At 52.9% G+C, this 25,825-nt stretch overlaps 1 protein-coding gene across 2 annotated transcripts; it reads left to right on the forward strand.

Moving 5' to 3' along the window:
• The first annotated feature begins 1,109 nt into the window (after positions 1 to 1,109).
• On the forward strand, positions 1,110 to 25,471 carry PGLYRP2 (peptidoglycan recognition protein 2). 2 transcript variants are annotated; one of them, XM_044995676.1, is made up of 6 exons: positions 1,110 to 1,440; positions 10,448 to 10,575; positions 13,438 to 14,352; positions 18,559 to 18,769; positions 24,376 to 24,697; positions 25,238 to 25,471. In XM_044995676.1, exons 2-6 carry the CDS (start codon positions 10,506 to 10,508, stop codon positions 25,238 to 25,240), a joined length of 1,521 nt encoding a protein of 506 aa, XP_044851611.1. In that variant the 5' UTR covers positions 1,110 to 1,440; positions 10,448 to 10,505; the 3' UTR covers positions 25,241 to 25,471. The 2 variants fall into 2 exon arrangements, with proteins under 2 accessions (XP_044851611.1, XP_044851612.1); XM_044995677.1 differs by having other exon boundaries at positions 1,115 to 1,440; positions 24,403 to 24,697.
• Positions 25,472 to 25,825: the final 354 nt, after the last annotated feature.

A 25,825-nucleotide genomic window follows, 5' to 3' on the forward strand; every position in this document is an offset into this window, starting at 1 on the left:
AGTCCAGCGGAGGGCAACAAAAATGATTAGGGGGCAGGAGCACATGACTTATGAAGAGAGGCTGAGGGAACTGGGATTGTTTAGTCTGCAAAAGAGAAGAATGAGGGGGGATTTGATAGCTGCTTTCAACTACCTGAAAGGGGGTTCCAAAGAGGATGGATCTAGACTGTTCTTAGTGGTAGCAGATGACAGAACAAGGAGTAATGGTCTCAAGTTGCAGTGAGGGAGGTTTAGGTTGGATATTAGGAAAAACTTTTTCAGTCGGAGGGTGGTGAAGCACTGGAATGGGTTACCTAGGGAGGTGGTGGAATCTCCTTCCTTGGAGGTTTTTAAGGTCAGGCTTGACAAAGCCCTGGCTGGGATGATTTAGCTGGGGATTGGTCCTGCTTTGAGCAGGGGATTGGACTAGATGACCTCCTGAGGTCCCTTCCAACCCTGATATTCTATGATTCATGTGTGCACACACCTACACACCCCTGCATGTGACCATTCACTTTCACACTCCTTCATGTGTGCACACACCTGCATGTGAGCACACATTCACACATGCCTGCATGTGTGTGCATTCCTACACATGTAATGTGTGCACATGTAATGCCAATGGACCCCGGTCATCTGCGGGTGGGATTGAACCTAGGACCACTGGAGCTTAAAGCATGAGCTTCTACCGCATGAGCTAAAAGCCAACTGGCTCTTAGTTAAAGCTGTAGAGCAGACTCATTAATCTCTCTTTTTAAGTGGTGCCACTCAATGGGACAGACCATCACACCCAGGAGGTGTGTGAGTTACACACACACCTACACACCCCTGCATGTGAACACACACCCACATACATTCATGCTCATACACACATGCTTGTATACACAGTTGCCTGTGGTTGCCCACATATGCACACACACAGGCTCACACTCTGCTTTCACTTTAACTTGCTCTGCTGGAACAAACCAGCCAAGCAAAGCCGGCTCTCTCCAGAGCCCCATGTGTGTCTGACGCTCCCTGCCTGGCCCTGGGCCTTTCACAGCCACAGGGAGAAGTGCCAGCTCCACGCCCAGGGCTGAGGTGATCGTCATTCCCTAGGAGCAGGGCCAAGAGGGTTCCTACTACAGAGAGCAGCTGGAGTGCCCAGGGGAATTCCTGGGGCAGGGAGTGGGGCTAGTGGGTGCAGGGGAGCTCCCTGGGAAGGTCAGGGAAGGCAGCAGTTCAGCAGTTCAGGAATCCCTGGGGAATTCCCGACTGGGGCAGGGAGCCGGCTGAGATTACATTAGCTGTTCAGTGAACGGGAGACGTGCCACTGCAGTGAAGTCATCGCAGATTTCTCATGCAGTCCCAGCTAATCACAGGATATATAAGAGCCACCGGAGCCTCCTACTGCCCAGGAACGCCAGAGAGTGGAGAGTGTCTGGCTGCAGGGAAAAGGGGCCCGTGGGAACTCAGCACCAGGTAAGTGCTGTTCATTAGAAGGGGATGATAAAGGTTGGATCAAGTCTCCTTTCTTCTCCTGCCCATCTCAGACTCTTTTCTGGGACGAAGTGGAGCTGGAGCAGTGATCCCTTCTGGAGGCTGGGCACCCAGGCCTGGGCAAAGTGCCACACACAGGGGGTCTCCATGGCTTGGCACAATGCGAGGACCTTCCCATGCCCATAACACCCTCGCTCACCACTGGACAGAGCGCTCCCCTCCCCACAGCACGGTTTGGTTAGGATGGGCGCCTTCCGCAGTCCTGAGCTTTCAGCTTTTCTCTGTCACGGCGGCCTGGGGTGACCCACTCCCCCATGTCTACCTCAGCTCCCTCATCTGGGCAATGCACAGTGACGCAGGAGCTCAGACCAACGAGGAGGATCCTCTCCCCGGGCTATGCGGATTCCTTGGCTAATCCCCATGTGGTGTCATGGCCATGTCAGGAGCTATGTGGATGTTAAGAATCATCACTGCCCAGGAGATCTGAGCTCCATTCCTGGCTCTGCCACCAACTCCTTGGGCAGCCTGGACTGAGTCATTTCCCCTCTCTGGGCCCAGCTGCCCCCCGCCCCGACCTGTTACTGGTAGATGCCGGTACTGACCCAGGCCGCCAAGCACCATGGAGCGAAGAGGCCAATTTTATCAGTAAGTCAGATCCCCTGGCCACCCGCTGCCTGGGTCACCTCTTCCCCCAGGTGACGCGCGTCGCCCTCCAAAGCTATTGCTGGGACTGAGGGGCAGCCACACAAGCCATGCGGATGGGCAGCTCCCAGGAATCTCACCTGGGGGCGGGTTTCCCCTAGTGCCTGCTTCACCCTCAGGGTCCATCCGTGCAGAAGTTTCCGCCCAAGCTAGGGCACTAACAGCAGCAGTGTGGCCATGGCAAAACACACACACACTCTACCTCTTTGGCAAGTCATTGGTTTCTTTTCTCCAGGCAGGGAGAAAGAACCCGTCTGACCAGGCTGGGTTGCTCCGGGGCTAAGGGAGCTGGGTGACAGAGGTGGGCGGTGGCTGTAGGGTGAGACTGTCACTTCCCCCTCTGCCCATCCAACAGGATCACAGCAAACAAAACCAGCTCAGCCTGCAGGGGAAGAGTTCAGTCCAGGGCCTGATGCATTCTGGGAGCAGGGACGGTAGAGAGAAAGGGCAGATACAGAGCAGCTCTGAACACTCTGCACACAACTGCCTGCCCTGACCTGGAACCCCTGCTATCCCAGCCCTGAGCATCCCAGGCACCCCTCTGCTGGTGCCCCTCAATCCCACCCACAGCCCCTGCTATCCCAGCCCTGCCCCCCAGCTCTCACGCCTGACCTGCAGCCCCTGCTATCCCAGCCATGAGCACCCCAGTCACATCTCTGCTGGCACCCCTCACTCCCGACCCGCAGCCCCCAGCTCTCTCATCCCTATCCTGTTTTCCTCCCTCCCACCTCTGCCCTGCTGTGCTAAGGCTCCAGCGGCGCAGTCTGGCCCTGTTCATTTCCCTCCAGGAGCTGCCATACCAGCACACAGAGCCTGGTGCGTGGTGGATGGGAAAGCACCCACCTAGCCCACAGAACACTCAGCATGGCCTTCCAGCACAGCAAAGAGTCGCTGGGGCAAAGATGGAGGAGAACAGACCAGGGCAGGGTTTCTCCTGGGTAGGGTCTGCTCCCCCCCCCCCCCCGAGGCCCCCATGGCAAATGTTGCGCCTTGCCCACCCCCCTGACACCACTGGGAGCTGAGTGCTCAGAGCAGGAAATCAGAGTGAGCCCAGGACAAGGACGATGTGATTGTCCCAGGCCAGGAGATTCAGCTGGAGTTCAAGGTACAAGCTGGACAGGCTGACAATGTTCAGTCAGGGCCCCAAAGACCCTCAGCTCTCCCCCCCCCTCTACTCCCCGCATAGTGCCATGAGCGGGGAATGTGAGAGAACTGCAGGTGTCCTTAGAAGTCAGGCCAGTCTGGGGACCCCTGGAAAGTCCAGTCCTAGTGGCGTGGCAGGGGCAGACCAGTGCACCAGGGCAGGGAGCAGAGCTCTGCTGTTCAGGGGAGCCTGGCAAGGGTAGCTCCACAGGCAGCCTGAGGGATGGGCCAGGGCAGGGCTATTTGTGGGCTCGACTGCACTTCCACACCGGAGGGTGCTGTACTCACCAACCTGGGGAGCAGTGATTTATCCCTGGGCCCTTGAGTCCTGCTGAGAGGGGTCTAACAGCAGCCAGAGGCTGGGCATGGAAGCTAGACAGACCCAGACTGGAAATAAGATGCAAATTACTAACATTGGCACAGACTAGCTGGGCCACAGGGACTTCCCAGCACCAGGGATTTTCAATCCAGCCTGGCTGATTTCCAAAGATCTGCTCTAGTCTCAGCTGGAATTGTCTGGGGAAAGGTCTCTGGCCTGTGCTGGGGGAGGGGGCAGGCTAGAGGATCTCTGCAGCCCCCCTCCACTGTGAGTGTCCCTGGCTGCACTCTGGAAATTCGCATCACCTGCCTCCCCTTAGCGAGGGCCTGGTCACTTTAGAATCTCCTCCCCCTCCACTCCCATCCGGCATTTCAGCACCATGTCAGGGTAGGTGCTGGGGAGCCCTGCCAGCTCCAGGCAGCCGGCGCTGAGCCATTCGTACCAGGCCAGAGCTCTCCTCAGGAGCCCCTCAGCCACCGAGATCCAGGGCTGACTCCCCAGGGAGCCACCCAGCCCCAGAGCCCACTTCCCATCTGGAGCCCACAGCCCAAGTCCCTCCCCTGCAGTGACACTCAGGTTCAGCTGGGTACTGCCCCCTCTGGCCTCCTGCCTAGTCCCCTGTGGGGGCTCACTGCATCCCATGGTTCCCTCCTGCCTTCTGAGTTACTCCGGGTGTGCAGGCAGCAGGCCTGGGGCCTCCAGAGCAACAGGAAGTGATGGGATGGGAGGGAGCAGGGAGCTCCATGGAAGAGGGACAGGAGGGGACAGAGCAGGCTATGACAGAGGGACAGGGGGAGCAGGAAGCATTGAGGCAGGGGGACAGGAGCAGGCAGGGAGTGCAGGGGCGGAAAGACAGAGGGAGCAGGGAGCCCTCGGACAGGAGGGTGCAGGGAGGGCTGGGGCGGAAGGACACTCTGGGGCACATGACATATTAGGAGAGTATGTAGTTTGCATCTGTGGAGGCTGGTAGGGGCAGTGTGGTGGGAGAGAAGCTGAGCCCTGCTTAGCGGGCGGGGCTTCTCTGCTTAGGGATTCTATAAAGGTAGCCAGCCAGTCAGGCAGCGGCATAGACAGCTGCAACAGCACAGGAGCCAGCAAACAGAGCTGTAAACAGGGGAGTTTACAGGAGGAGACTTAGAGACCTAGGCTGAGGAACTGACAGCCTAGTGAAGGGAGTGGGTGGTGTTCTGCCGGTATTCTGGTGCCTGTTGGGGGTTTGTTTTGGTTTGTGTTTCCTGGACTAACAGTTTTAGGTGGGAAGGCTATGACCGATACAGAGGCAGCAGTGAAAGACACAATGAGGATGACTGGATGTGGAAGCTGCGGCATGTACATGATCCTGGAGGGGGTACCTGAAAAGAGTTTCGTCTGCATGAAGTGCTGATGGATAGAGCTGATGGAAGAAAAGATCCGAAGACTGGAGATGCAGGTGGAAACTCTGGTAGAGTGTAGAAGGGGGTTCGAGTGGATGATGGAGCAAAGACATGAGGAGGCTGAAGGAATAAGCTCAGACTTGCAGATGGAAACAGGACCAAAGAATTCTGAGGGGAGACTGCTGGGTGAGGAAAGTGGACGGTGGAAGCATGTGACTAAGAGAACCAGGCAGAGAAAAAGACGGGCCAGTGAAGGAGAAATAGAGCTCAGAAACAGGTTTGCAGAGTTGGAAAATGAAGAAGGAACGCAGCAGGTGCTCGCTGAAGGTGAGAGGGCAAGGAAGAAGAGAAGAGCAGCTAGTCCTACAGGAAGAGGGGAAGAGTCAATGGAGACCACACCAAATATGAGCCCCAGGAGGATACGGGATGGGTTGCGGAGGATTGCAAGGGACAATGGAAATCGAGAGGACTTGCAGCCAGAGGGAACAGGGGATAGACCGGAGAATCACACTGTCACCAGGAAAAGGCAGGTCTACGTGATTGGGGACTCCTTACTGAGAAGAATAGACAGGCCTGTAACTAGAGCTGATCCAGAGAACAGAAGGGTGTGCTGTCTGCCGGGTGCTAAGATACGGGGTATGGACCTGAGGCTGCAAAGGATCCTAATGGGAGCGGGAAAGAATCCGTTGATTGTCCTTCATGTGGGAACAAATGATACGGCTAGATTCTCGCTGGAACGTATCAAGGGAGACTATGCCCGACTGGGGAAGACGCTTAAGGAAATCGAGGCTCAGGTGATCTTCAGTGGGATTCTGCCTGTTCCTAGAGAAGGGCAGCAAAGGTGTGACAAGATTATGGTGATCAACAGATGGCTCAGGCAGTGGTGCTATAAGGAGGGCTTTGGGATGTACGGCCACTGGGAAGCATTCATGGACAGAGGACTGTTCTCTCAGGACGGACTTCACCTGAGTAAGGAGGGAAATAGACTTCTAGGATGGAGGCTGGCACAACTGATTAAGAGAGCTTTAAACTAGGAATTTGGGGGAGATGGTTGGGAGATATCCAGGTAATCTCCACGCCGGAATACAACATTGAGAGGGAAGAAAACAAAGTAAGAGAGGATGCAGCCATGGGCAGGAGAATGGACATAAGCAGGAATGGTACTATAGATACCAGTCTAATTGGTGATACTGGTGGTAGAATGTCTGTGCCTAACCAGATAAAGAATGTCAGTGAAGCCAAACGGCAAAAATTAAGATGTTTGTACACTAATGCAAGGAGCCTAGGAAACAAAATGGAGGAACTAGAGCTACTGGTGCAGGAAGTGAAACCGGATATTATAGGGATAACAGAAACATGGTGGAATAGTAGTCATGACTGGAGTACAGATATTGAATGCTATGTGCTGTTTAGGAAAGACAGAAATAAAGGCAAAGGTGGTGGAGTAACATTGTATATCAATGATGAAGTAGACTGTAAAGAAATAAGAAGTGATGGAATGGATAAGACAGAGTCTGTCTGGGCAAAAACCACACTGGGAAAGAAAGCTACTAGAGCCTCCCCTGAGATAGTGCTTGGGGTGTGCTACAGACTGCCGGGATCTGATTTGGACATGGATAGAGACCTCTTTAATGTTTTTAATGAAGTAAACACTAATGAGAATTGTGTGATCATGGGAGACTTTAACTTCCCAGATATAGACTGGAGGACAAGTGCTAGTAATAATAATAGGGCTCAGATTTTTCTGGATGTGATAGCTGATGGATTTCTTCACCAAGTAGTTGAAGAACCAACAAGAGGGGATGCCATTTTAGATTTGGTTTTGGTGAGTAGTGAGGACCTCATAGAAGAAATGGTTGTAGGGGATAACCTTGGTTCGAGTGATCATGAGCTAATTCAGTTCAAACTAGATGGAAGGATAAACAAAAATAGATCTGGGACTCGGGTTTTTTATTTCAAAAGGGCTAACTTTAAAGAATTAAGGAAATTAGTAAGGGAAGTGGATTGGACTGAAGAACTTGTAGATCTAAAGGCGGAGGAGGCCTGGAATTACTTCAAGTCAAAGTTGCAGAAACTATCAGAAGCCTGCATCCCAAGAAAGGGGAAAAAAATCATAGGCCGGAGTTGTATACCAAGCTGGATGAGCAAGCATCTTTGAGAGGTTATTTAGAAAAAGCAGAAAGCCTACAAGAAGTGGAAGATGGGTGAGATTAGCAAGGAAAGCTACCTTATTGAGGTCAGAACATGTAGGGATAAAGTGAGAAAGGCCAAAAGCCATGTAGAGTTGGACCTTGCAAAGGGAATTAAAACCAATCATAAAAGGTTCTATAGCCATATAAATAAGAAGAAAACAAAGAAAGAAGAAGTGGGACCGCTAAACACTGAGGATGGAATGGAGGTTAAGGATAATATAGGCATGGCCCAATATCTAAACAAATACTTTGCCTCAGTCTTTAATGAGGCTAATGAGGAGCTTAGGGATAATGGTAGGATGACAAATGGGAATGAGGCTATGGAGGTAGATATTACCACATCCGAGGTAGAAGCCAAACTCGAACAGCTTAATGGGACAAAATCAGAGGGCCCAGATAATCTTCATCCAAGAATATTAAAGGAACTGGCACATGAAATTGCAAGCCCATTAGCAAGAATTTTTAATGAATCAGTAAACTCATAGGTTGTACCGTATGACTGGAGAATTGCTAACATAGTTCCTATTTTTAAGAAAGGGAAAAAAAGTGATCCGAGTAACTATAGGCCTGTTAGTTTGACATCTGTAGTATGTAAGGTCTTGGAAAAATTTTTGAAGGAGAAAGTAGTTAAGGACATTGAGGTCAATGGTTATTGGGACAAAATACAACATAGTTTTACAAAAGGTAAATCGTGCCAAACCAACTTGATCTCCTTCTTTGAGAAGGTAACAGGTTTTTTAGATAAAGGAAACGCAGTGGATCTAATTTACCTCGATTTCAGTAAGGCATTTGATACGGTTCCACATGGGGAATTATTAGTTAAATTGGAAAAGATGGGGATCAATATGAAAATTGAAAGGTGGATAAGGATCTGGTTAAAGGGGAGACTACAACGTGTCGTACTGAAAGGTGAACTGTCAGGCTGGAGGGAGGTTACTAGTAGAGTTCCTCAGGGATCGGTTTTGGGACCAATCTTATTTAATCTTTTTATTACTGACCTTGGCACAAAAAGTGGGAATGTGCTAATAAAGTTTGTGGATGACACAAAGCTGGGAGGTATTGCTAACACAGAGAAGGACCGGGATATCATACAGGAAGATCTGGATGACCTTGTAAACTGGAGTAATGGTAACAGGATGAAATTTAATAGTGAAAAGTGCAAGGTCATGCATTTAGGGAGTAATAACAAGAATTTTAGTTATAAATTGAGGACACATCAGTTGGAAGTAACAGAGGAGGAGAAGGACCTCGGAGTATTGGTTGATCACAGGATGACTATGAGCCGCCAATGTGATATGGCCGTTAAAAAAGCTAATGCAGTTTTAGAATGCATCAGGCGAGGTATTTCCAGCAAAGATAAGGAGGTGTTAGTACCATTATACAAGGCACTGGTGAGACATCATCTGGAATACTGTGTGCAGTTCTGGTCTCCCATGTTTAAGAAGGATGAATTCAAAGTGGAACAGGTACAGAGAAGGGCTACTAGGATGATCCGAGGAATGGAAAACCTGTCTTATGAAAGGAGACTCAAAGAGCTTGGCTTGTTTAGCCTAATCAAAAGAAGGTTGAGGGGGAATATGATTGCTCTTTATAAATATATCAGAGGGATAAATATTAGGGAGGGAGAGGAATTTAAGCTTAGTACCAATGTGGACACAAGAACAAATGGGTATAAACTGGACACTAGGAAGTTTAGACTTAAAATTAGACGACGGTTTCTAACCATTAGAGGAGTGAAGTTCTGGAACAGCCTTCCAAGGAGAGTAGAGGGGGCAAAAGACATATCTGGCTTTAAATCTAAGCTTGATAAGTTTATGGAGGGGATGGTATGATGGAATAGCCTAATTTTGGCAATTAATTTGGCAATTGATCTTTGATTATCATCAGGTAAGTATGCCCAGTGGTCTGTGATGGGATGTTAGATGGGGTGGCATCTGAGTTACTACAGAGAATTCTTTCCTGGATGCTGGCTGGTGAGTCTTGCCCACATGCTCAGGGTTTAACTGATCGCCATATTTGGGGTCGGGAAGGAATTTTCCTTCAAGGCAGATTGGCAGAGGCCCTGGAGGTTTTTCGCCTTCCTCTGCAGCATGGGGCACGGGTCACTTGCTGGAGGATTCTCTGCAGCTTGAGGTCTTCAAACCACAATTTGAGGACTTCGATAACTCAGACATAGGTTAGGGGTTTGTTATAGGAGTGGGTGGGTGAGATTCTGTGGCCTGCATTGTGCAGGAGGTCAGACTAGATGATCATAATGGTCCCTTCTGACCTTAAAGTCTATGAGAGGCTGAGGGAATTGGGCTTGTTTAGTCTGCAGAAGAGAAGAGAGGGGGAATTTGATAACAGCCTTCAACTACCTGAAGGGGGGTTCCAAAGAGGATGGATCTAGGCTGCTCTCAGTGGTGGCAGATGACAGAACAAGGAGCAATGGTCTCAAGTTGCAGTGAGGGAGGTCTAGGTTGGATATTAGGAAACACTATTTCACTAGGAGGGTGGTGAAGCACTGGAATGGGTTACCTAGGGAGGTGGTGGAATCTCCATCCTTAGAGGTTTTTAAGGCCTGGCTTGACAAAGCCCTGGCTGGGATGATTTAGTTGGTGTTGGTCCTGCTTTGAGCAGGGGGTTGGACTAGATGGTCTCTTTTATGATTCTATGACAGAAGGGGCAGGGAGCCCTGGGATGGAAGGACTGGAGGGGGCAGGCAGTGCTGGGGCAGATGGACAGGAGGGGGCAGGGAGGGATGGGATGGAAGGACAGGAGGGGATAGGGAGCACTGGGGCAGAGGTACAGGGGCAGGGTTCCCTGGCAGCAGAGGGACAGGACGGGGCAGGGAGGGCTGGGGTGGAGGGATGGACTGGAGGGTTGCCGGGAGACAGGGGCAGTGGACTCTGGACAGGATGAACAAGCCTGTGGACAGCCAGGAGGGGGTGCTGCAGTGACTTTGCTGCAGGCTGGCTGTGTTCTGGAGCCTGTGCCATCCCTAGGGGGGAATGCTCTGGGGGTAGGGGGATCTCTGTGTTTGTGGAGGGCTGTGGGGCTGCAGATTCTCATGTGGGCTCAGCGGCGAGGCTGGGCCATCCTGCCCCATGTGTCACCCACTCCCCAACCAGCCCCTGAGTGCTGACAGGCAAGCTCAGCTCCAAGGTGAAGGGGCAAAGTCTGGGAGTGCACAGCACTGCCCTTCACCCACCCACGGGCACAGCAACCCTGGGGACGGAGACTTTGACACCCGTCTATTGATTTTTGCTGTGTCCCTGTAGGGAGCCATGCTGTTAGCTCCGTCCTAAGACCAGGAGACTGGTGCTGTCCTTGGAGAAGATGGGCCAGACAAAGCTGTGGTTCCTTGCTGTGCTGCTGGGTCTCTGCACCTGGCTGGAGCCTGGCAAAGGTAGGCGCATAGCCGGAGCAGCTCTGCAGTGGGGAGACCTGTGGGTTGCTAGAACAGCTCAGGTGAGGTGAGAGGCTGAAAGGGATGGGAATAAAACCACAGCTTTCCTTTCTGATACCAGCCCAGGTCACGGGGAAGAGGTGAGGAATATCACCCTGATGGCTTTTTGCCTCCTGCGTTTCATTCAGCTCTTGCACTGGAGCCAGAGGGGTCGGTTTCATGCTAGCTTAGCGCTGCCCTGACGAATGCCACCAACCCCAGGGAGAGTTTGTGTGACTGGGGAGTGAAATTGCATCCGTCCTTTCCTGATCATCCCTAGGGGCTCAGGATGAGTGATGGGGCTGGGGGCCAGGAGGTTCGGGGCCTGGGACAGGCTTCTGCAAGTTTCACTTTGCTTCTAATCCACTTCTAGTCAATTTCTCTCCTAGGCTCTCATGTACCCCCAGATGCAATGTCTGGACTGGGAAGGCTGCAGGGGATCGCACAGCCACCCCCACATGGTCAGAAATCATGAGTCTGACCCCCTAAACCATGAAATTTAGAAGAAACAATACATTCTGAGTGCTGATTCTTTGTGTTCTGTTTTTGGAGCCATTGGGGTCACACTGGGGTCACCTCTGTTGGCAGAAGAGCTAGAAACTCACCTTTTTTATAATGACAGCTGAGATTCTGACCTAATCCCAGGACTGCAGAAGCTGGGTCTTTAGGTAAAAGTTCCGCTCTCAGCAGGCTCTTGTTAGGACCCCAAGCATGGGAATGCTCACTGGGGGATGTCTGACCAACATGAAATCTAGTCCATTTAAACCTAGTTTGTGAAGCTCTAGCTACCTCACTCGCTGAGGTACTTGGGGACCCCATTACCGGAGAGTGTGAGCACCTCTCCATCTTTAACACGTGAACGCTCACGCAACATGGGGCAGAGCTATTGCCCAGTTTGAGAGATGGAAACTGAGGCTAAATAAGGGTATGTCTACACTGGGACTGGAGGAGCAGACCTCCTGTTTTGCCCACAAATACCCAACCAACCAGCAAGGGGAAAGTGACTGTATGGGGCACAGAATGAAAGTGACTCGTTGCAACCTGCTGCATAATGATCAAAGGAGCTAGCTGGGAAAGAGAGGAAGTGTGGTGGGGGTGGCTGGGGTGGGATTTATTCCCTCCAATCGCTCTCAGTGAGTGGGATCTCAGGGATCACCTGGGACGATAGCAGGGGATGCCAGGCATACAGGAGTGGAGGGTTCACATTGTCCCGTCTCTCTTAAGTGTTATGTTTCTTCAAACTATTTTACAAAATAACCCGAAATCTTCAGCCTCAGAGTTGGGCAGCGACCGTGTTTGTGCTCTCTACACAGCATTAGCAATACAGGGACCCCACATTGGCAGAACGGGATCCCAAACAGCCATGCGAGTTAATGATGTACAAACACCCAGCCCTTGGGCAGGGGTCTGGCTGGCTTCTGCAACAGAAAGACAGGGATGCCACTAGAGGGCTCCAAACTATTAAAGGGACATTACCCAATTCCTGTACACTACATACTCTTCCTCCTTTAGTGTGAAAGGGTAGGCCAGAAACAATTACCAATGTATTACTATCAGTAATACACTCCATGCTACAAATTACTGCCAACTGCAAAGAAATCCAAATAACACTTCAGGTTGTCTTCTAAGCCCCTGGGGAGGTACTCCAGCATCCTTGGTGCACTCCACATTGCCCTCAGCAAGCTGAATGAAATTGTCTGATGCTGCTCTTGCCACCTGGGGGCAACATGTTTTGCCCTGACCAGCCCATCTTCTGTGTGTGCCCCAATATCTTGCAATTCCAGCAGTGTGTCCTTGAGCCAACCACTTGTATTGCAAGACAGTTTGTGACAGCGAAAGCAAACAGCTTTCCAGTGGGCTCTGAGTTGTGTGTGTTCTCTGCTTGACCCCCAGTGTATCTATGGCACAGATCACTCGATGCTGTTGAAACTCTGTAGCATCTTTAGTAGCCACCTCCATTGATGCAGCAATTTCTTGGGCCCCCCCTACAGCCACATCAGCCTGTCAATATCCGGGTTTGGATTGCTTCATTTTGCAGACCACACACTGATCAGTCCTGTGTTGCCTCATTTCAACTGTCTCTAAACTAGCAGCATTCTGTTAATTTCCTTAATCCAGCCACACAGTCAGGAACAGTTTCAATTGCTTTTGGATTCCATCTCGAAACGTGGAGATGCCCTGGCTGCAGCCACCAGCAGCCTGGGGGAGAGATGCTTTGGTAGGATTCCCACAGTCTCTGCCAGAGACTGCCATCTGTCTGATGGTTTGTAGGGGCTGTTAGGCCGCACAGCACGTTATCAGCTTGAACCCCCAGTACACCCAGGGCTTGTTTTCATGATGCTGCAGTCCGGACTCCAGGGGTATAACCTGCAGAGTACTCTGCTGTGTACTGCTCTCAGTGCCCCATGTGGACGCTGCTGGCATGAACGAAAGGGTACCGAGTGCACATTAATGTAGCCCTGTTTAAACAGGTCTAGATCAGCATGAGGTTTCCCTTTAGAGCATGCCAACAGGTCACATGGGGCAGTTTGAGCACAACACGTTAGAGCAGTTCACACCCCTCAGTCCAGACCGCAGCGCCATGTGGACAAGCCCTCAGTAAACTGCCACAACAGCAACAGTTCTGTGCTGTTCCAGTCCCTCAGCCCAGGTGGCCCAGAGCGTGACTGAGCTCTCAGACTAGCCTGTTTTCCCCGATAGCACCCATCCCTGGGAGTGCAAAACTTCCTGACTTGGGCTGCCCATTGCTTAGCCCAGTGAGCAGTGCAGGGGCCAGGCAGCCAGGCAGGGATCTGACAGCCTCTCCTGCTCCTCCCTTCCCAGGCTCCCTCCCGTTTCACATGAACTCCGTGATCCAAGTCGCAGAAGTGCTGGAATCTCACCACCTGGACGGACACCTCAACCTGACCGTGACGGAGCTCGCCCGAGGCCTGGGCTGCTGTGACAGCGAGTTCTACCAGCTCCTGCTGGGGGAGGCACCCGCCGTGCCCCCGGACCTGCCCTTCCTGAGCCAGGAGCAGAGATCCTTCCTCATGCGCATCGTGAAGCACAAAGTCCAGGTCTCCTCGACTGAGCAGGGGGTGGTGTTGCTCCCTGATGGCACCACAGTGGCTGTAAGCCCCTTGGTGGCTGGGATTGAAGCAGGGCTGAAGGGGAGGCGGGAGATGCCACTGCTCCCTGAGGCTTTAGAGCTTTTGCTAGTTACAACTGAGCCCTTGAACCAGACACATCCGGAGCTGCCCCTGACTATAGACGCCCTCTATGCAGTGACCATTGCCAAGGCCCTGGGCGTGGCCTTTCTCCTGGCCCAGGCCAATGAGAGCCAGGTGCCCATGGGGCCGAATGGCTGCTGGGACAGCGTGTCCAAGCCCCAGAACTTCACCCTCCTGGGCCGCCCGTCACACCTCACTGATGCCTTCGTCAATGGGGCGCTGGACGGGGTGATCTTGGGGGCACACCTGGCAGGGCAAGGTGTGCCCGCAGCCCCGCTGAGCACCCTGCTGAGAGAGTACTACGCTGGGGATGGCCTGGCCGGAGATAGCCAGGCCAGAAGCAACTTCAGGCGCCAGAACTTTGTGCAGCTCACCGAGGCCAGGCAGCTGGAGGAGCAGGTGGTGCATTCCCTCCAGCTGCTCCGAGCGCTGCCTCGGACGGCGCCGCTGCTTAGCGGGGTTGGGGACGAGGAGCTGCTGGCTGCTGCGAGCCGGGCAGTGCAGGAGTTCACGGAGGCCTACCTGGGTAGGTGCTTATTTCTCTCCCCTCACCAGCCGGGGCGATGCTACACTAACAGGACTACATGGTTCTAGAGATGAGCAAACGCCACCCCCTGGCCTATGTGGGGCTTACAGCACCACCTGCTGAATCCCAGCTCCCGGGCTGTGGGGAGTTCCATTCACATCTGAACTCTAGAACCCCAGATCCACACTTTGGGGACTGCCCATTGCAAGGAGACGGTGCGGCTCTGGGGCTCAGGTCCGGTTCTGCCTCTTGCAGCTCACGGTGCAGCTCTGGGCCTCAGGTCCGGTTCTGCCTCTTGCAGCTCACGGTGCGGCTCTGGATCTCAGGTCCGGTTCTTCCCCTTGCAGGTCACACTGTGGCTCTGGGGCCTCGGGTCCGGTTCTGCCCCTTGCAGGTCACGGTGCGGCTCTGGGGCCTAGGGTCCGGTTCTGCCCCTTGCAGGTCACGGTGCGGCTCTGGGCCTCAGGTCTGGTTCTGCCCATTGCAAGGAGACGGTGCAGCTCTGGGGCTCAGGTCTGGTTCTGCCCGTTGCAGGGAGACGGTGCGGCTCTGGGGCTCAAGTCCGGTTCTGCCCCTTGCAGGTCACGGTGCGGCTCTGGGGCCTAGGGTCCGGTTCTGCCCCTTGCAGGTCACGGTGCGGCTCTGGGCCTCGGGTCCGGTTCTGCCCCTTGCAGGTCACGGTGCGGCTCTGGGCCTCAGGTCTGGTTCTGCCCATTGCAAGGAGACGGTGCAGCTCTGGGCCTCAGGTCTGGTTCTGCCCATTGCAAGGAGACGGTGCAGCTCTGGGGCTCAGGTCTGGTTCTGCCCATTGCAGGGAGATGGTGCGGCTCCAGGCCTCAGGTCTGGTTCTGACCATTGCAGGTCATGGTGCGGCGCTGGGGCTCAGGTCTGGTCCTGCTCGTTGCAAGTCACGGTGAGGCTCTGGGGCTTGGGTCCAGTTCTGCCCATTGCAGTTCATGGTGTGGCTCTGGGGCTTGGGTCCGGTTCTGCCCATTGCAGTTCACGGTGCAGCTCTGGGTCTTGGGTCCAGTTCTGCCCATTGCAGTTCATGGTGCGGCTCTGGGCCTCAGGTCTGGTTCTGCCTGTTGCAGGTCATGGTGCGTCTCTGGGCCTCGGGTCCGGTTCTGCCCATTGCAGGGAGACCGTGTGGCTCTGGGCCTTGGGTCTGGTTCTGCCCATTGCAGGTCACGGTGTATCTCTGGGACTCGGGTCTGGTTCTGCCTGTTGCAGGTCACAGTATGGCTCTGGGGCTCGGGTCCGGTTCTGCCCATTGTAGGGAGACCGTGTGGCTCTGGGGCTCGGGTCCGGTTCTTCCTGTTGCAGGTCACGGTGTAGCTCTGGGCCTCGGGTCCGGTTCTGCCTGTTGCAGGTCATGGTGTGGCTCTGGGGCTCAGGTCCAGTTCTGCCCGTTGCATTGAGACGGTGTGGCTCTGAGGCTTGGGTCCCGTTCTGCTCATTGCAGGTCACAGTGTGTCTCTGGGACTTGGGTCCGGTTCTGCCTGTTGCAGGTCACGGCGTGGCTCTGGGGCTCGGGTCCGGTTCTGCCCCTTGCAGGTCACGGTGTGTCTCTGGGCCTCGGGTCCGGTTCTGCCTGTTGCAGGTCATGGTGTGGCTCTGGGGCTCGGGTCCAGTTCTGCCCGTTGCAGTGAGACGGTGTGGCTCTGGGGCTCGGGTCCCGTTCTGCTCATTGCAGGTCACAGTGTGTCTCTGGGACTCGGGTCCGGTTCTGCCTGTTGCAGGTCACGGTGTGGCTCTGGGGCTCGGGTCCGGTTCTGCCTGTTGCAGTGAGACGGTGTGGCTCTGAGGCTCGGGTCCGGTTCTGCTCATTGCAGGTCACAGTGTGTCTCTGGGACTCGGGTCCGGTTCTGCCTGTTGCAGGTCACGGTGTGGCTCTGGGGCTCGGGTCCGGTTCTGCCCCTTGCAGGTCACGGTGTGTCTCTGGGCCTCGGGTCCGGTTCTGCCTGTTGCAGGTCACGGTGTGGCTCTGGGGCTCGGGTCCGGTTCTGCCTGTTGCAGGTCACGGTGTGGCTCTGGGGCTCGGGTCCAGTTCTGCCCGATGCAGTGAGACGGTGTGGCTCTGGGGCTCGGGTCCCGTTCTGCTCATTGCAGGTCACAGTGTGTCTCTGGGACTCGGGTCCGGTTCTGCCTGTTGCAGGTCATGGTGTGGCTCTGGGGCTCGGGTCCGGTTCTGCCTGTTGCAGTGAGACAGTGTGGCTCTGGGGCTCGGGTCCAGTTCTGCCTGATGCAGTGAGACGGTGTGGCTCTGAGGCTCGGGTCCCGTTCTGCTCATTGCAGGTCACAGTGTGTCTCTGGGACTCGGGTCCGGTTCTGCCTGTTGCAGGTCACGGTGCAGCTCTGGGGCTCGGGTCCGGTTCTGCCCATTGCAGTTCATGGTGCGGCTCTGGGCCTCAGGTCTGGTTCTGCCTGTTGCAGGTCACGGTGCGTCTCTGGGCCTCGGGTCCGGTTCTGCCCATTGCAGGGAGACCGTGTGGCTCTGGGCCTTGGGTCTGGTTCTGCCCATTGCAGGTCACGGTGTATCTCTGGGACTCGGGTCTGGTTCTGCCTGTTGCAGGTCACAGTATGGCTCTGGGGCTCGGGTCCAGTTCTGCCCATTGTAGGGAGACCGTGTGGCTCTGGGGCTCGGGTCTGGTTCTTCCTGTTGCAGGTCACGGTGTAGCTCTGGGCCTCGGGTCCGGTTCTGCCTGTTGCAGGTCACGGTGTGGCTCTGGGGCTCAGGTCCAGTTCTGCCCGTTGCATTGAGACGGTGTGGCTCTGGGGCTCGGGTCCCGTTCTGCTCATTGCAGGTCACAGTGTGTCTCTGGGCCTTGGGTCTGGTTCTGCCCATTGCAGGTCACGGTGTGTCTCTGGGCCTCGGGTCCGGTTCTGCCTGTTGCAGGTCACGGTGTGGCTCTGGGCCTCGGGTCCAGTTCTGCCCGTTGCAGTGAGACGGTGTGGCTCTGGGGCTCGGGTCCCGTTCTGCTCATTGCAGGTCACAGTGTGTCTCTGGGACTCGGGTCCGGTTCTGCCTGTTGCAGGTCACGGTGTGGCTCTGGGGCTCGGGTCCGGTTCTGCCTGTTGCAGTGAGACGGTGTGGCTCTGGGGCTCGGGTCCGGTTCTGCCTGTTGCAGTGAGACGGTGTGGCTCTGAGGCTCGGGTCCAGTTCTGCTCATTGCAGGTCACAGTGTGTCTCTGGGACTCGGGTCCGGTTCTGCCTGTTGCAGGTCACGGTGTGGCTCTGGGGCTCGGGTCCGGTTCTGCCCCTTGCAGGTCACGGTGTGTCTCTGGGCCTCGGGTCCGGTTCTGCCTGTTGCAGGTCACGGTGTGGCTCTGGGGCTCGGGTCCAGTTCTGCCCGATGTAGTGAGACGGTGTGGCTCTGGGGCTCGGGTCCCGTTCTGCTCATTGCAGGTCACAGTGTGTCTCTGGGACTCGGGTCCGGTTCTGCCTGTTGCAGGTCACAGTGTGGCTCTGGGGCTCGGGTCCGGTTCTGCCTGTTGCAGTGAGACGGTGTGGCTCTGGGGCTCGGGTCCGGTTCTGCCTGTTGCAGTGAGACGGTGTGGCTCTGAGGCTCGGGTCCCGTTCTGCTCATTGCAGGTCACAGTGTGTCTCTGGGACTCGGGTCCGGTTCTGCCTGTTGCAGGTCACGGTGTGGCTCTGGGGCTCGGGTCCGGTTCTGCCTGTTGCAGTGAGACAGTGAGGTTCAGGTCCAGTTCTGTGTTTGGGCCACTCTCTCATTCGAAACAGACCCCTTTGGGAGTGGGTTCCCCCCATTGTTTCTTTCTCCTGAAAGGGGAGGGGAACCCACCAATAAACTTTTTTTTAAAAACATTTTGTTGAAAACATGTGAAAGATAAACCCCCAAATGGCTGGAAGAGATTGAACATTTCTCATTTAGAAACTGCTTGTTTCTTGTTTAGAAGCAGCCTGGCTAGGCCTCCCCTCCTGGCAGCGTGTTCCCTACCTCGGCCCCACGGTGTCCTGGGGATGGTAGGGGGCAGCATTACACAACTGTATCATGGGGGAAACTGAGGCACGTGGGGGTGGGGACTTGTGGGATACAGCGGGAACTGTGGTCAGAACCAGAGCTTCCAGCACTCAGCTAGTCCTCTCGCTCTGGCAAATAGACTGCAATACCAAGCAATTTCTTTGGCAGCATGAGGGGCTTGGGTTCAGGGGGCCTGTGTCTCACCCTGTGCGTTTGCCTCCAGAATGCCCAGCCATCATCCCCCGCTGCATGTGGGGGGCCAGGCCCTACAAGGGGACTCCCACGCAGCTCAAGCTGCCCCTGAGCTTCGTGTACATCCACCACACCAGCTCACCCAGCCAGCCCTGCCGGACCTTCCCCGAGTGCGCTGCTGACATGAGGGCCATGCAGCGCTTCCACCAGGACGACCGTGGTTGGGACGATATAGGCTACAGGTGAGCAGGGGCATGGCCTTCCCAGAATGCACTGGGCTCGGCTAGTGCCCATCAGATGGTTTGGGACTGGGCAGCCCATGAGAAAGCCTAGGGGGAGGGCCCTTGCCGCCTGGAGCCTTGCATCCCTGAAACACAGCACTGATGATGTGCAGTGTCTGCTGTGTCCTGGCTCTGCTTCAGGCCTCCCACCCAGCCCTGCAGCAGATCCTTGGCCAGCTTGAGCCTTCACAGTCCTGGCTACAGTGAACACTGATCAATGGGGGCCTCAGTGCAGGCTGTGACGCCTTGACATAAAAGCAACTCTCCTTTTCCTGCTGGAGGAATAGGGGCTATGACACATAGGTGAGCCACTTTCATTCCATCCTGACAAGAGCAGTGGGTGCCATACCTCCCCAACTCACTTCTCCCTTCCCATTCCCTCCCTGGTTCTGAGCATCCTTCCCCCTAGTCTGGATGCTCATCCCCACCTTAGAGCCACCCTCTGCTCCACAAAGGCCACTAGCCTCCTATGGCTCAAACACAGCCCCCCACATGAGAGTACAGGACAGACCCTGAGGCAGGATTCTGACCCCAGCAGCTCCCCCCCCCCCCCGCACTGCAATATACAGTCTTGATGATTCAACAGGAGTAGCTTCCCCAAGCTGAGGGAGAGGATGAGCCAAACTGATGGGGAGGAAACATTTGCACAGAAAAAAAAATGTGAATGAAAATTGGGAGTTCTTTAAGAAGCATTTATTAGGTGTCCAAAACACCATGACTCCACGATCCAGAAAGAGGGTGACTGTGGCTAAAAGCCCATCCTAGCAACAATTAGAAATAAAAAAGCAATATATAAAAAATAGAAAAAAGAGAAATGGATGGCAATCAATATAAATTAGAAATTATGAAAGGTAGGAAATTGATGGGGAAGCTAAAGACACCAGAGAAAAATACATGGCTGGCAGGGCTAAGGACAATAAGGAGTTTTTAAAGTATATTAGGAATAAAAAAATATTCCCAACAATAACATAGGCCCATCACTAGACGGAGATGGTAAAATTGTTCATAATAATGCAAATAAGGCAGAAGTATTAAATAAATATTTCTGTCTGTATTTGGAAAGAAACAGGATGATCTTGAATCACATGGGGATGATGAAGAAGGATTTTAGGCAACAGCTACTAGGGTAAACATTTTAAATTAGTAAACCCTGATAATTTGCACCCAAGAATCCTAAAAGAGTTGGCTGAGGAGATCTCCAGCCCAAAGATGTTCATTTTTAATAAACTATGGGATATTGAGGAAATTCCAGAAGACTGGAAGAGTGCTAATGTTGCGCCAATATTCAAAAAGGGTAAGCAGTGTGATCTGGGTAACTGTGGGCCTGTTAGCCCGACATCATCCTCAGGCAAACTAAGGAAAAACCTGGTACAGGATTTATTTGATAAAGAATTAAACAATAGGAATATAATTAATGCCAGTCAATGTTAGGGGGCTTATTCCTTCACCCTCTCACTTCCCTGGGCCTTCTTGCATGAACAGAGAGCAACAATACCTGAAGTCTAAAGGCGCAAACAATTCGATGTTTATTGGGGTGAACTTCCAGCAAGCCTGATTCCAGTTTCCTTTCTTAGTGTCCCCCTTCCCAGCTCTGACACCACAGACTCTTGCCTGTGTCCCTGTTTCTGTTCCCATCTCCTGTTCCCATTTCCCCCTTTAGCAAAACATGATCCCAATTCCCCTACCCCCATCCCCAGTCCCTGTTCCCATCCCTCCCTCCCCCTTACTTCCTGATTGACTGCAGACTATATAGTAAAACTTGAGTTCTGCTTAGTTATTCCTTAACCAATCATTTTACTGAAATTTAACTAACCAATCCTAACATATTGTAACATGTTATTTAACCAATTATATCCCACCACCTTAATTGGTTTACACCCGACAAAATTAATTATACAGCAGACAGAAACAATCACAGAACCAGACAGAGATTATACAGACAAACAATAGGGAAGTGGAGACTACAGTGACAGAACAATACAAAAATGAGGATTTCACATCCCAGCTATTGATAAGTGAGTTCCTGCCAGACAGGATGCTATCAAACTAAGTTTCCTTTTACATCTTCTAGGCTCTTCCCTTTCTCTGGAGGTGATAGGAATATCAGGACAGGATTGTATTCCTAACAGCCCAATAGCATCTTATTTCACTGTGACTAGTTTTGAATGTGAGGATGTGACCATACATTTCCCAGTTTATGGCTGGTCTCTTCTGCTTAGCTGAAGAACCAGGCCTCAGACTGTCACAGTAAGAGAAGGCCATTACACAGACAGACAGTGGTTTTTTTGATTCTTTCTTTTAAACTTCTATAACTAGCTAAGTGATAAGAATACACCTAAATTCTTAAAGTATAGGCCTTTGCAGAAAGGCCTGAATATCTATATCCTAACAGTCAACACGGTTATATTGAAAATAGGTCTTGTCAAACAAATCGGATTTCATCCTTTGAGAATATTACAAGTTCAGTTGACAAAGGTAACTATGTAGATGTAATAGATTTTTGAAAGGCATTTTGCTTAGTACCACATGGCATTCTGATTACAAAATCAGCACTATACACTGTCAATAGAGCATATATTAAATAGATAAGGCACTGGCTAAATGACAGAACTCAAAAACTAGTTGTCAATGGGGAACCATCATTAAATGGAAATGTTTCGAGGGAGGCTTCACAGGGATTGGTTCTGGGCCTGGCGCTATTCAACGCTTTTGTCAATGATCTGGAAGTAAATACAAAATCGCTGCTGATAAAAGATTAGCAGGGTGGGAAATAATGATGAAGACAGAGCAGTCATACAAAACGATCAGGTTTGCTTGGAAACCTGGGTCCATTCAAAAAAATGCATTGTAATACAGTTGCATGCAAAGGTCTCCAGTCTAGTACCAAGGTCACACCTACAGTGTGGGGGCCTATATCCTGGAAAGCGGGGGCCAAAAAGCATTTTGGAGTCATAGGGGGACAAACAACTCAACATGAGCTCCCCAGTGGAATGTTGTGGCACAAAAAAGGGTGTGAGTGCGACCCTTGGATGTGTAAACAGGGGAGCTGAGAGCAGGTGCAGAGGGTGATTTTCCCTCTGTCTACGGCATTGGAGAGACCAACACTGGCATACAGCGCCTCCTTCAGGTGTCCACGGTTTTAAAAGGATGTGGGAAAATTGGAGAAGGTACAGGAAAGAGCCACAGAAATGACGTGTGGGCTGGAGAATGTGCCTGACAGCGAGACACTTGAAGAGCTCAATCATTTTAGTTTATCACAAAGATAGAGCAGTGACTTGCTGAGCCACTTGCAGAGAACACTGGGTACTGCTGGGCTGTAGCAGAGAATGGCACAACGAGACACAGTGGCTGGAAGCTAAAGCCAGACAAATTCAAACTAGAAATCAGGCACAAGTGTTTACCAGGGAGGGGGATGAACCACTGGCACAAACTCCCAGGGAAAGTGGTGGATTCTCCAGCTCTTGATGGCTCCAAAGCCAGGCTGGGGGCCTGGCTGGCAGATGCTTTAGCCAAACACAAGTTACTGGGCTTCAGGCGGGAGTAAGTGGTGAAATTCTCTGGCCTGGCTTATACAGGTCCTCTATGGTCTTAAATGCTATGAAACCTGAATCTCCAAGGGCAGGGACGTGCCTGGTATAGGGCTTTGTCACCAGGGACTGCCAAGCTCATGCAGACAGCCAGACCTGCTCTGGTCTCATGGGCACTACCCCAGAGAGCCATTCAATTCCAAGTGCTGGGAGAGCCCTGCTGAAGGGAGTGATGTAGGTGACATTTGCAGGGCAGCAGGCCAGTGCCACTCGAAAAAAGGCCAGGAGGGAGCACAGCTTGGTAAAATGAATCAATGCAAACCCCTATGAAGGCCTGGCTGCAAATTAAAGCTTCCTTCCTCTATCCCTGTGGGCACCCAGGAGGGCATGGGGCACTGCATCCGAGGGTGCTAAAGGAGTTGGCCGATGAGATTGCAGAGCCATTGGCCATTATCTTTGAAAAATCATGGTGATCGGGGAGGTCCCGGATGACTGGAAAAAAGCTAATGTAGTGCCCATCTTTAAAAAAGGGAAGAAGGAAGATCCAGGGAACTACAGGCCAGTCAGTCTCACCTCAGTCCCTGGAAAAATCATGGAACAGGTCCTCAAGGAATCAATTCTGAACCACTTAAAGGAGGGGAAAGTGATCAGGAACAGTCAGCATGGCTTCACCAAGGGCAAGTCATGCCTGACTAACGTAATTGCCTTCTATGATGAGATAACCGGCTCTGTGGATGAGGGGAAAGCAGTGGATGTGCTATTTCTTGACTTTAGCAAAGCTTTTGATACAGTCTCCCACAGTATTCTTGCCAGCAAGTTAAAGAAGTATGGGCTGGATGAATGGACGGTAAGGTGGATAGAAAACTAGCTAGATGGTCGGGCTCAACGGGTAGTGATCAATGGTTCCATGTCTAGTTGGCAGCCGGTATCAAGTGGAGTGCCCCAAGGGTCGGTGCTGGGGCCGGTTTTGTTCAATATCTTCATTAACGATCTGGAGGATGGTGTGGACTGCACGTTTAGCAAGTTTGCAGATGACACTAAACTGGGAGGAGTGGTTGATACGCTGGAGGGTAGGGATAGGATACAGAGGGACCTAGACAAATTAGAGGATTGGGCCAAAAGAAATATGATGAGGTTCAACAAGGACAAATGCAGAGTCCTGCACTTAGGACGGAAGAATCCCATGCACTGCTACAGACTAGGGACCGAATGGCTGGGCAGCAGTTCTGCAGAAAAGGACCTAGGGGTTACGGTGGACAAAAAGCTGAATATGAGTCAACAGTGTGCCCTTGTTGCCAAGAAAGCTAATGGCATTTTGGGTTGTATATGTAGGGGCATTTCCAGCAGATCGAGGGACGTGATCATTCCCCTCTATTCAGCACGGGTGAGGCCTCATTTGGAGTACTGTGTCCAGTTTTGGGCCCCACACTACAAGGATGTGGATAGATTGGAGAGAGTCCAGCGGAGGGCAACAAAAATGATTAGGGGGCTGGAGCACATGACTTATGAGGAGAGGCTGAGGGAACTGAGATTGTTTAGCCTGCAGAAGAGAAGAATGAGGGGGGATTTGATAGCTGCTTTCAACTACCTGAAAGGGGGTTCCAAAGAGGATGGATCTAGACTGTTCTCAGTGGTAGAAGATGACAGAACAAGGAGTAATGGTCTCAAGTTGCAGAGGGGGAGGTTTAGGTTGGACATTAGGAAAAACTTTTTCACTAGTAGGGTGGTGAAGCACTGGAATGGGTTACCTAGGGAGGTGGTGGAATCTCCTTCCTTAGAGGTTTTTAAGGTCAGGCTTGACAAAGCCCTGGCTGGGATGATTTAGTTGGGTTTGGTCCTGCTTTAAGCAGGGGGTTGGACTAGATGACCTCCTGAGGTCCCTTCCAACCCTGAGATTCTATGATTCTATGATTCAATGAACCCCATCCACCCTCCCTGGGTTGGACTGGCACCCCTGTTTGGCAGCCAACCCACATCTCTCTAGTGGGCTGAAAGCCCAGATCCAAACTGCAAGGGAAACAGGATCTGTCTCCTTCTCAGCTTCTGTCTGCTCTTGCCCTGCTGCAGCTTCGTGGTCGGATCAGATGGGTACATGTACCAGGGCCGGGGTTGGCACTGGGTTGGCGCTCACACCCGTGGCTACAACAGTAAAGGCTACGGCGTGAGTTTCATTGGGGACTACATGGATACACTGCCGGAAGCATTTGCCCTCACACTGGTGCGTGACAATTTCCTGCCGTGCGCAGTGAAGGGCGCCAAGATCCGGGCCAACTACACAGTGCATGGGCACCGGCAGATGGTGCACACTGCGTGCCCGGGCAACCTACTCTACCGGGAGATCCAAACATGGCAGGGCTTCAAGGTGAGACCTCTCCCGCATGCTCCCCAGCACTCCCTCTCCACTAGGGGGCACTCTGCTAATGGGGCTGTGGGAGAGTGAAGATGCTTTGAAGGCTTCCAAGCCAGTGGCCCGTCTTGTCCTCCCTCCACCCCAGCAGCAAGGGCTCCCATCAGGGATTGCTCCCCTGCAGTCTACAGGGGAGACCAGCCCCCAAAGTCATGAGACTGGCTCAGACAGCATGAGATGTCTCCAGCTGATCACTGCTGGGTTCTGGCTCCTCGCCTTATGGTTCCTGAGCTGTTCGGAGTCACAGTTTCCAACTTTTCTCTCCAACCCCCAGGGCTTTCTAACTGGAAGCTGAGATTTGCTGCCCCGGGGATGGTGAAATGGCATGCTCCGGCTGCCCTGGGCAGTTCCGGGGAGCTGGCTCTTTTGGCCTTGCTCATGCCCTGGGCAGGCTCTCTGGAGCTCAGTGTGTTGGAGTGTGGGAGGCTAGAAGGAATTGGGTATTTCCTGGACACACTGGGATCAAACCCATGTTTTCTCTCTTTGCTTTTGCAGTGAGAACTCCCGGCCATGGGTCATGATCCAAGTAATGACCCAGTTCAGGACACATCCCACCGGGACCCAGGACCATGCCTTCAGACTGCCCAGGGAGCAGGCTGCAGTGGCCTGTTCCCAGGAGGGTGGCTCAATGGAGGCCAGGGGGGCTTCGCTAGCCCCAGTAGTTACAATGTGCTGCTCTGCTCCTGTACTGAAAATCCCCCTCCAATAAAGCTGGTAATGGGAACATGATTCAGTGTCACTGCAGCCTGGCTTCCATTTGAGAGTCCCAATGCCATCACCTGGCTAAGCAGAGCAAAGTGCCCCTCAAGGTCCCCCTCATTACCCTCCCATCCCCACTGTGACTGAGGCGGGGAAACTGAGGGACAGAGAGGGGATGAAATTTGCCTATGGTCACCCATCCGGGCAGGGTGGATTAAATAATGAACTGAACCCAGAAGTCCTGGCTCAGACTCTTGTCCCCAGCCCTTCAGGATTGCAATCCCTCAGACAGGGGACTCAATAGTCTCTGGGTCACTGGCTTGAATCTGACCCCAGCTCAGCAGGCACCAGGAACCATGACAATCTGATGCCAAGTCACTGGCT

This window comes from Mauremys mutica, chromosome 20, assembly GCF_020497125.1.
Source record: "Mauremys mutica isolate MM-2020 ecotype Southern chromosome 20, ASM2049712v1, whole genome shotgun sequence".
In the NCBI taxonomy this organism is placed as follows: Eukaryota; Metazoa; Chordata; order Testudines; family Geoemydidae; genus Mauremys; species Mauremys mutica.